The following is a 12,176-nucleotide window of genomic DNA, read 5'->3' on the forward strand; positions in this document are numbered from 1 at the left end:
CTTATATGCAGAGTACATCATGAGAAACTCTGGACTGGAAGAAATACAAGCTGGAATCAAGATTGCTGGGAGAAATATCAATAACCTCAGATATGCAGATGATACCACTCTTATGGCAGAAAGTGAAGAGGAACTAAAAGCCTCCTGATGAAAGTGAAAGTGGATAGTGAAAAAGTTGGCCTAAAGCTCAACATTCAGAAAATGAAGATCATGGCATCCGGTCCCATCACTTCATGGGAAATAGATGGGGAAACAGTGGAAACAGTGTCAGACACTATTTTCTTTGAGCTCTAAAATCACTGCAGATGGTGATTGCAGCCATAAAATTAAAAGACACTTACTCCTTGGAAGAAAAGTTATGACCAACCTAGATAGTATATTCAAAAGCAGAGACATTACTTTGCCGACTAAGGTCTGCCTAGCCAAGGCTATGGTTTTTCCTATGGTCATGTATGGATGTGAGAGTTGGACTGTGAAGAAGGCTAAGTGCCGAAGAATTGATGCTTTTGAACTGTGGTGTTGGAGAAGACTCTTGAGAGTCCCTTGAACTGCAAGGAGATCCAACCAGTCCATTCTGAAGGAGATCAGCTCTGGGATTTCTTTGGAAGGAATGATGCTAAAGCTGAAACTCCATTACTTTGGCCACAGCATGAGAAGAGTTGACTCATTGGAAAAGACTCTGATGCTGGGAGGGATTGGGGACAGAAGGAGAAGGGGATGACCGAGGATGAGATGGATGGATGGCATCACTGACTCGATGGACGTGAGTCTGAGTGAACTCCGGGAGTTTGTGATGGACAGGGAGGCCTGGCGTGCTGCGATTCATGGGGTCGCAAAGAGTCGGACACGACTGAGCAACTGAACTGAACTGAAATCATGTCTGACTCTCTGCGATACTTTGAACTGCAGCAGACCAAGACTCTCTACCCTTCACTATCTCCTGGAGATTGAGCCATTTCATGTCCATTGAGTCGGTGATGCTGTCTAACCATTTCATTCTCCACTGCCCTCTTCTCCTCATGCCCTCAATCTCTTCCAGCAACAGGGTCTTTTTTAATCTACCCCCCAAAATTAATGTACAGAAATACTCAGCACATTGGAAAACTGTCTTTCTGAAAAGATCACTGCTTGCTACCATTTTTACATCATTATTTTGTGTGCTTGCAGCAATTTAGCTTTTCATCAACTTTAACTCTTATTCCTTATGTTCTAAGATAAGAGCTCAGTATTCTAAACCTGTTTGTAAAGAGACAACTCTCCCATGATTATGAAGAAGCCATTCTAGTAGGGCCCAGCATTTCCTGGTATAATTGAAAATAATCTCACAATTTATTTTGAAGTAAGTAAAACTCCAAATCCTCATGAATTAAAGATAGAAAAAATCAGATTCTGTAAATGAGTGTATTCTAAACACTAGTGGGAAAGGAGGCTTACCAGTAGAAGATGTAAATTAACAGTCAAACCATTCATTAGGGCTACTTCTTTCTCATTGGCTCCTGAAAAGTAAGTATATAATAATTTAGATTTTCCTGTTAGTTTTAAGGGTGCTTGGAAAAACAAAGTATCACTCTTTCATCCTTAATGTTTTTAGTAATAAGGGCATATTTGATGTGTCATGACAAAGAAGTGGGAGTTTTCCCACTTGACTAATTTTATCAAATGATATTTGGACTAACATGCTCATAGCTAGCTAAAAATTACATTTCCTTTTTGACATAATAAATAATAAAAACATAATAGTGAAGCATTTGCTTTCTCCTGTAAAATAAAAATGATCTATCATCAGCTAGGTTGCCAAATTCCCACAGAACACATTTTTGTGGTAAGTGCATCTCAAAGAGGAATCCAAAAAGAACTGAAGGCCAATCACATCTTTAAAGCTGGTTGTTTCTAACATCAAATTAAAATGCACCTTTAATAAAAGAAGGCAATGCTGCTAAACATAATTCACTGTTATTACAGTGAAATGTACAGTAGTTCCTAAGACAAAAAAAGCTAGCAGTAAAGTAAATGCTAAATAGCTCTGGGTTTTCTTTATTCACACTGATACAAGATAATTCATATAAATATGTATTATTTGATGAAGAAAACATGCAAAATTAAGATAACCACAACACAATCATAATCTGATCTAATTCCTATTAACAAGGGTCATACCACTAGAAACAGACCCAGAGAGAAAGCATACAGTGGATACTTAAGAACTCAGAGCACAAACAAAGGTAATAATACTTTCCCCCTTTTGCTTCTTATGATGGCTCTTGAAGGCAATTAAAATAGTATCTCTTTACCATTACTGAGAAAAAGAGGCTATGAGCTTTAATATTTGTAAGGCTGTACTAGGTGCATCATACAAGTCTTGCACTTTGTATCCAATGAGATACTTCTGATAAAGTCCCATTTTACTCAAAGAATAGACTGTAAATAGGATAATTATTCTAATAACTACATAGATTTTTAGGTTAAATTCACTTGAGGGGAGGCCACTGGAGATAAATGGAATTTATATTTCAACATAGCCATTTAAGGAAAGGCCTGTGCTTTGATCTAGAAGAGAAAAACTTGTTGCATTTGATGGATGGATTTCCCCACTTGATATGGAAGATTGGTAAACAAATAGTGGCTGTTAAATATGTATCTCTGGTCATTGTAAGGTGAATAGTGTCTCAAGTCCAAGGACAATAACAACCTCATACTGCATCCATCTATCTATCTATATATATATATTAGTTGCTCAGTTGTGTCCAACTCCTTGAGACCCCATAGACTGTAGCCTGCCAGGCTCCTCTGTTCATGGAATTATCCAGGCAAGAATACTGGAGTGGGTTGCCATTTCCTTCTCCAGGGGATCTTCCAAACCCAGGAATCAGATCCAGGTCTCCCACCTTGCAGGCAGATTCTTGTGAGCCACAAGTAAGTTCTTCATACAGCATTCCTCGCTCTAAACAGGTGTCTCAAACACGCTAGATAGCTTATGTTGTATATGGGGGCATACATCTTCTCCTATGTTATGAGCATCTTTTTGAAATATGATGAAATAAATGCTGCCAGATTTATTTTATTTCTTTCTTTGCATTATGGTATGAATTTTCACTATTACTTATAAAACAAAACATCATCTAAGACATCAATCTGATATTATTCTTAACTTCCCATTAGCTCTTTACACACATCTTTTTTGAAAACTATTAATTTTAATAAAAAATATTCTGGCACGGAATGTGGAAGGAGAAAAGGAAGGAAAAATAATACATTTCACCATCCTTATCCATGGATGTGAAACCCATGGCTATAGAGGAAGGAATGTATTCATGGCACAACTCATTTTATGTTAGGGACTTGAGCATACACCTATTTTGATATTCTGGATGGAATATCCTGTGTGGACTCCTGGAAGCAATCCCCAAAGAAGCTGAGGGGTGACTATATCAAGAAAGAGCAGAACTGATAGAAAGAAAAGCATTTGAAAGACTGTGTTGTTGTTGTTTACTTGCTAAATTGTATACAACACTTTTTGCTACCCCATGGACTATACCCACCAGGCTGCTCAATCTATGGGATTTCCCAGGCAAGAATACTTAAGTGGGTGCGATTTCCTGCTCCAGGGGATCTTCCCAACCCAGGGATCAGACCTGTGTCTCCTGCATCACAGGGGGATTATTTCCCACTGAGCCACTGGGGAAGCCAGAAATAATGTAATGAGAAGACATCAAAAGAGGATAAAATAATTTATAAATTTACCACCAAATGAAAACAAAGATATGGAAGATGCAGAAAAAAAGGTAGAATTTCTATACAAGGCCAGGCATTCCATTTTTGCTTAATGATTACCTTCTGATTAAAATGAGGAGCAACCTGAGGAGTGGTGGCTGAACAGGCACAGGAGGGCCTAGAGGAGCTATCCCACGTTGAAGGTCAGGAACGGCGGTGGTAAGGAGATACCCCTCGTCCAAGGTAAGGAGCAGTGGCTGTGCTTTGCTGGAGCAGCCGTGAAGAGATACCCCATGCCCAAGGTAAGAGAAACCCAAGTAAAATGGTAGGTGTTGCAAGAGGGCATCAGAGGGCAGACACACTGAAACCATACTCACAGAAAACTAGTCAATCTAATCACACTAGGAACACAGCCTTGTCTAACTCAATGAAACCAAGCCATGCCTGCAGGGCAACCCAAGACTGGTGGGTCATGGTGGAGAGATCTGACAGAATGTGGTCCACTGGAGAAGGGAATGGCAAGCCACTTCAGTATTCTTGCCTTGAGAACCCCATGGACAGTATGAAAAGGCAAAATGATAGGATACCGAAAGAGGACCTCCCCAGGTCATTAGGTGCCCAATATGCTACTGGAGATCAGTGGAGAAATAACTCCAGAAAGAATGAAGGGATGGAGCCAAAGCAAAAACAATACCGAGTTGTGGATGTGACTGGTGATAGAAGCAAGATCCGATGCTTTAAAGAGCAATGTTGCATAGGAACCTGGAATGTCAGGTCCATGAATCAAGGCAAATTGGAAGTGGTCAAACAAGAGATGGCAAGGGTGAACGTCGACATTCTAGGAATCAGCAAACTAAAATTGACTGGAATGGGTGAATTTAACTCAGATGACCATTATATCTACTACTGCGGGCAGGAATCCCTCAGAAGAAATGGAGTAGCCATCATGGTCAACAAAAGAGTCCAAAATGCCGTACTTGGATGCAATCTCAAAAATGACAGGATGATCTCTGTTTGTCTCCAGGCAAACCATTCAATATCACAGTTATCCAAGTCTATGCCCCAACCAGTAACCCTGAAGAAACTGAAGTTGAACGGTTCAAGCTGGTTTTAGAAAAGGCAGAGGAACCAGAGATCAAATTGCTAAATTCCACTGGATCATGGAAAAAGCAAGACAGTGCCAGAAAAACATCCATTTCTGCTTTATTGACTATGCCAAAACCTTTGACTGTGTGGATCACAATAAACTGTGGAAAATTCTGAGAGAAATGGGAATACCAGACCACCTAACCTGCCTCTTGATAAGTCTGTATGCAGGTCAGGAAGCAACAGTTAGAATTGGACATGGAACAAGAGACTGGTTCCAAATAGGAAAAGGTGTACATCAAGGCTGTATATTGTCACCCTGCTTATTTAACTTCTACACAGAGTACATCATGAGAAACGCTGGACTGGAAGAAGCACAAACTGGAATCAAGATTGCCGGGAGAAATATCAATAACCTCAGATATGCAGACACCACCTTTATGGCCGAAAGTGAAGAGGAGCTAAAAAGCTTCTTGATGAAAGTGAAAGAGGAGAGCGAAAAGTTGGCTTAAAGCTCAACATACAGAAAACGAAGATCATGGCATCCGGTCCCATCACTTCATGGGAAATAGATGGGGAAACAGTGGAAACAGTGTCAGACTTTATTTTAGGGGACTCCAAAATCACTGCAGATGGTGACTGCAGCCATGAAATTAAAAGACACTTACTCCTTGGAAGAAAAGTTATGACCAACCTAGACAGTATATTCAAAAGCAGAGACATTACTTTGCCGACTAAGGTCCATCTAGTCAAGGCTATGGTTTTTCGTGTGGTCATGTATGGATGTGAGAGTTAGACTGTGAAGAAGCCACAGTGCCGAAGAATTGATGCTTTTGAACTGTGGTGTTGGAGAAGACTCTTGAGAGTCCCTTGGACTGCAAGGAGATCCAACCAGTCCATTCTGAAGGAGATCAGCCCTGGGATTTCTTTGGAAGGAATGATGCTAAAGCTGAAACTCCATTACTATGGCCACCTCATGAGAAGAGTTGACTCATCGGAAAAGACTCTGATGCTGGGAGGGGTTGGGGGCAGGAGGAGAAGGGGACGACAGAGGTTGAGATAGCTGGATGGTATCACAGACTCGATGGACATGAGTCTGAGTGAACTCCGGGAGATGGTGATGGACAGGGAGGCCTGGTGTGCTTCGATTCATGGGGTCGCAAAGAGTCGGACTCGACTGAGCAACTGAATTGAACAGAACTGAAGAAATGTTAGTCTTTCAAAGAATTCAGTGTTCATTTTGGATCACCTAATTTTTTTCATGCATGGAATACGATGAACAACAAGTGCTTGGGCTGAATTAATCTAGACATACACTTGGCCCTGTGCTTTGCACCCTTCACTCTCAACGGCCTGCTAAAACTTGGATCAGTTCTTTGTAAGTAATCCTTCATTGACTTGAATTTGTCTGCCCACATACACAAAAATTATCCCACCTTAGCACTTTAAATTCAATCAAGTTTTTCGCAAATGCCCTCCTCACCTGCTTATGAACTTTGTGAAGGGGAAGGTCAGTGTATTTAACGTGTGCATGCACACCCCTGTATAGCTAAGGATGGTGCATGTATTGAGGCTGTAGAACATTAACGGAAATGTTTATTCCAGATATGGCCTAAAGCACCTAAAGATTCAAGTTTTCTTAACGTGCGTGGGCTACAAATCAGATGGATTTTTAACGTATTTTCAAAAGAAAATTTACTTAATTGACCTATTTCTTTTGGTCCAATTTGCATTCCTGAAATTCGTGTTTGTACCTTTAAGATATTTTAATATTATTAGCATTCCATATGACAATAAATCTTCATTTAAAGCAAGTTGAAATTCTCTCTAGTTGCTTTTGTTTGTTCCTTTTGTTTTTCCAAAAAGCTTTTTTTGAACTAATGTTGAAACATCAAAAACTGTTAAGTATGGGCTATAATTTTTGTGCTATACAATATATATTTATTGCTATCTATTTTATACATGATAGTTTGTAACTGCCCTAATTTCCTCCCCCCACTTCCCTCTCCCCTTTGGAAACCTCTATTTCTTTTCTACATCCCTGAGTCTGTTTCTGTTTTTGCATACACCATCTTTTGTACTATTTTTTAGATTGTGCTTTGTCACTCAGTTGTGTCTCTTTGCAACCCCATGGACTGCAGCCTACCAGGCTCCTCTTCTTCACTTTTTGCCATAAGGGTGGTGTCATCTGCATATCTGAATTTATTGATATTTCTCCTGGCAATCTTGATTCCAGCTTGTGCTTCATCCAGCCCAGCATTTCTCATTATGTACTCTGCATATAAGTTAAATCAGCAGGGTGAAAGCATTCAGCCTTGATGTACTCCTTTCCCGATTTGGAACTAGTCTTTTGTTCCATGTCCAGTTTTAACTATTGCTTCCTGACCTGCATACAGATTTCTCAACAGGCAGGCCAGGCAGTCTGGTATTCCCATCTCTTTCAGAATTTTCCACAGTTTGTTGTGATCCACAGAGTCAAAGGCTTTGGCATAGACAATAAAGCAGAAGTAGATGTTTTTCTGGAACTCTCTTGCTTCTTCGATGATTCAGTGGATGTTGGCAATTTGATCTTTGGTTCCTCTGCCTTTTCTAAATTCAGCTTGAATATCTGGAAGTTCACAGTTCACATACTGTTGAAGCCTGGCTTGGAGAATTTTGAGGGTTTTTTTTTTTTAATTTTTTTTTTTTACTAGTGTGTGAGATGAGTGCAATTGCACACTAGTTTGAGCATTCTTTGGCATTGCCTTTCTTTGGGATTGGAAAGAAAACTGACCTTTTCCAGTTCTGTGGTCACTGCTGAGTTTTCTAAATTTGCTGGCATATTGAGTGCAGCACTTTCACAGTATCATCTTGTAAGACCTGAAATAGCTCAACTGGAATTCTATCACCTCCACTAGCTTTGTTCACAGTGATGCTTCCTAAGGCCCACTTGGCTTTGCATTCCAGGATGTCTGGCTCTAGGTGAGTGATCACACCATCATGATTATCTGGGTCATGAAGCTCTATTTTTGTATAGTTCTTCTGTGTATTCTTGCCACCTCTTCTTAATATCTTCTGCTTCTGTTAGGTCCATACCATTTCCGTCCTTTATTGATCTCATCTTTCATGAAATGTTTCCTTGGTATCTCTCATTTTCTTGAAGCAATCTCTAGTCTTTCCCATTTTATTATTTTCCTCTATTTCTTTACATTGATCACTGAGGGAGGCTTTCTTATCTCTCCTTGCTATTCTTTGGAACTCTGCATTCAGATGCTTATATCTTTCCTTTTCTCCTTTGCCTTTTACTTCTTTTCTCTTCATAACTATTTGTAAGGCCTCCTCAGAGAACCGTCTTGATCACTGCCTACTATACCATGTTATTTACCTCTGTCCATAGTTCTTCAGGCACTCTATCTGATCTAATCATTTGAATCTATTTGTCACTTTCAGTGTATAATCGTATGGGATTTGATTTAGGTCATACCTGAATGTTCTAGTGGTTTCCCCTACTTTCTTCAATTTAAGTCTGAATTTGGCAATAAGGAGCTCATGATCTGAGCCACAGTCAGCTCCTGGTCTTGTTTTTGCTGACTGTATAGAGCTTCTCCATCTTTGGATGAAAAGAATGTAATCAATCTGATTTCGGTGTCGACCATCTGGTGATGTCCATATGTAGAGTGTTCCTTTGCGTTGTTGGAAGAAGGTGTTTGCTATGACCAGTGTGTTCGCTTCACAAAACCCTATTGCCTTTGCCCTGCTTCTTTCTGTACTACAAGGCCAAATTTGCTGTTACTATATAATATTCAGTATTTGTTTTTATCTGTATGACTTATTTCATTAAGTATAATATGTCCTAGGTCCATGCACATCCCTGCAGAAGGCATTATTCCATTATTCTTTATGGCTGAGTAATATTCCATTACCTAGTGGCTCAGATGGTAAAATAGCCACCTGCAATGCAGGAGACTGGGGTTTGATCCCTGAGTCAGGAAGATCCCCTAGAGAAGGGAATGGACATTCCAGTATTCTTGCCTGGAAAATTCCATGGACAGAGGATCCTTGTGAGCTACAGTCCATGTGGTCACAAAGAGTTCGACATGGCTGAGCAACTAACACTAATACTTTTCCTTTTCTTTATTCATCTATCTGACTATAATTCAATAAAAATTACAAATGAAAGTACTACAAGTATTGGAAGCAAATTTATTGGAGGCCAAGGATTTCTAAAAATCTTCCTGAAATCTTATCAGGATTTGAAAGAGTCTTTACTTTAGAAGATGAACTTCCCTGATAGCTCAGTTGGTAAATAATCTGCCTGCATTGCATGAGACCCCTGGGTCTGAAAGATCTGCTAGAGAAAGGATAGGCTACCCTCTACAGTATTCTTTGGCTTCCCTTGTGGATTAGCTGGTAAAGAATCTGCCTGCAATGCAAGAGACCTGGGTTCTGTCCCTAGATTGGGAAGATTCCCTGGAGAACGGAAAGGCTATCCACTTCAGTATTCTGGCCTAGAGAATTCCATGGACTGTATAGTCCACAGGGTCACAAAGAGTTGGATACAACCGAGCAACTTTCACTTTCACTTTACTTTAGAAGATCATGTACAACTCACTGCAGTAAGTGTAAAAATTTGAATTATTTCATCTAAGATGTGTGTGAGACAGAGTTCTCCTTTGAAGAGTGAGAACTGCTTGTTTATTTATTGAACACAGTGTTTTGCTTTACCAGAAGGTGAAACTTATATACAAGCATTACCTTCTTATATCCATGCCTAGCACACTAATGTTTATTGAGCCCTTATTATATGCCAACACTTCTAGTGTGACTTGTATTATCTTCACGGTAATCCAATGAGGTATCTACTTTATTTTCCACTTTTATCAATGAGGAAACTAATGTGCAAGCAGATGAACTAACTAGTCACAGATAGGAAGTAGGAGACAAAAATCTCTCTCTCTCAGAAAAATAAATAAATAAAATCTTTGTTCAAGATAACATTTAGAAGTGTTGTCTATGTTATCTGCTCTCTGTATGTCAAATATAGGAAGCCCATGTTCATTACTAATATCCTTCTGCATCTTTCTCATCCTCATTTAATTTCAAATGTTTTGCAAAGTAAGAATGACAGGGTCCCTAGCTGCTTAGTGTTTGATAAGAAGTTTCTCATAATTGCTATGCCATGTTCTATATATTTTATTCAGTTCAGTTCAGTTCAGTTGCTCAGTCGTGTCCAACTCTTTGCGACCCCATGAATTGCAGCACGCTAGGCCTCCCTGTCCATCACCAACTCCCAGAGTTCACTCAGACTCATGTCCATCGAGTCAGTGATGCCATCCAGCCATCTCATCCTCGGTCGTCCCCTTCTCCTCCTGCCCCCAATCCCTCCCAGCATCAGAGTTTTTTCCAATAAGTCAACTCTTCACATGAGGTGGCCAAAGTAATGGAGTTTCAGCTTTAGCATCATTCCTTCCAAAGAAATCCCAGAGCTGATCTCCTTCAGAATGGATTGGTTAGATCTCCTTGCAGTCCAAGGGACTCTCAAGAGTCTTCTCCAACACCACAGTTCAAAAGCATCAATTCTTCGGCACTCAACCTTCTTCACAGTCCAACTCTTACATCCATACATGACCACAGGAAAAACCATAGCCTTGACTAGACGGACATTAGTCCACAAAGTAATGTCTCTATTAAGCAGATGCAAATGTTGTTTTGTTCTAAGGTTTGCAGTTAAGCTAAATCTGAGAGCTTTCCACTCTGTTTTACAAGTAGCAAAGTCCTGTGGTCCTTAGAGTTGTCTCGAGTGTGCTTGATGATTCATGGCTATTTGGAGAGAGCTCCCAGGGATATTACCTCTCTGCGGGTCAACCTCAAGTTTCATAAAGCAAATTTATGTTCATATTACAATAGTTTTATAAGCCAAAATGAATGTATCTAGCCCTCTGTAATGTTTATGTACCCAGGGAGAAGTAGGCTTAATAATAATATTAATAATATTCTTCAGCCATTCTATTTCTAGCACCCTGATAATGTGACATTAATTATAAGGGAAAGTTATTCCATGTTTTGCAGTTCCACCTTTAGAGACTTTTGTGTCTTTGAAATACCATACAAAGGCATGTAACATGTATGTGATAAGCTTCATTTGTTTTTATATATATGAAAAGTGAAAGAAATATATATAATGTTTGATAACATATATGTAAATGTTTTATTAAATGTTTTTCATCTCATATGAAATGGAAATTATTTTCTCTATGTATGGGTAAATAGGGTTTCTCATTACCTTTCTCCTCTTTATTCACTCTATCAATTTGTACATATAATAATTTTTATTATCCTCCTGTTCCTTCTTTTTCAGAAGCATTATGATAAAATAAAGGCTGTGGTTTTAAGAACCTGGAAGATTCAATTGTAGTCCAAAACTTACAGCTTGTCTGTTTGCTCCTGACTCACTTAGACAGCCCACAAGTAGCAAAAATCAATTTGATTTCTGCTCCTGTCTTCTGTAGTTACCACATAATATAATTTTTTTTATTTATACAATATCTACCTCCAAAGAGGATATTAGGTTTCTTGCATTTAATGTGAGAAAGAATGATTTTTAAAAATTGCAACAAAGTACAATATATGCTGATGGGAAACAAATTAGAAGCTATTAAATGTTTTTGCTACTTCATTCTATCAGATTTTCTTAGAACTTACTAGTAACCAAGGCAAAAAGGAAACCTGGGATTTGCAGCAAAAAAGACAAACATGAACACATACACACATACCTTATAAAATAATCAGTTCCTACTAAAGCAAACAAAGTAAACTCATTCATTTTTAAACTTAAATTAAGAACCATTTATTTGACTAATATATACAGTTTTAAAAGTAAATAAACTGGGGGATAGGTATTAGTTACTGAAAAAAAATTTTAAAAACGAGCTTTTAAAATCATGCTCATGGTCCTCTTTAGCAGATACTGTCAACAACAACAACAAAAAAAGGTAGAATTATTTCTCCTGATTAAACATACATTGTAGAGAAAAAAATAGACATTTAATAAAAAAATCATTAAAATAAAGAAGCTACTTTATATTTAATAATGCACTGATAATATTTCCAGTTAAATGTGATAATTCATTCGTCATATTAAGGCTTGAAACTTAGAGAAAAAAATATATAAAATAAATAGTACATATACTGTTTACTGAGTTCCTTATAAAATGAAGTTTATCCCATATATGTCACATGCCTTTGTGTGGTATTTCAAAGACACAAAAATCCCTAAAGCTAGAACTGATTATTGTTTAAAACATTTTTAATAAGTTCAATTTTGTTACTTATCTAAGTAATATGAATATTCTTTTTTTCAAAAATAATTTTATTAACAATAATGAGAGGTGGGCTGGTTT

The 12,176-nt window shown here is 38.4% G+C and overlaps 1 protein-coding gene across 3 annotated transcripts in view; it reads right to left on the reverse strand.

The window, feature by feature from the left end:
• Nucleotides 1-12,176, reverse strand: part of KYNU (kynureninase) — a 122,571-nt gene that overhangs the window by 73,380 nt on the left and 37,015 nt on the right. For all 3 annotated transcript variants that reach the window (XM_042243923.2, XM_004004721.6, XM_060411152.1), the window contains exon 5: nt 1,435-1,496. In XM_042243923.2, the coding sequence (XP_042099857.1) occupies nt 1,435-1,496 (62 nt within the window). The remainder of the gene's footprint in view (nt 1-1,434; nt 1,497-12,176) is intronic.

This window comes from Ovis aries, chromosome 2 (assembly GCF_016772045.2).
Source record: "Ovis aries strain OAR_USU_Benz2616 breed Rambouillet chromosome 2, ARS-UI_Ramb_v3.0, whole genome shotgun sequence".
Lineage (NCBI taxonomy): Eukaryota > Metazoa > Chordata > Mammalia > Artiodactyla > Bovidae > Ovis > Ovis aries.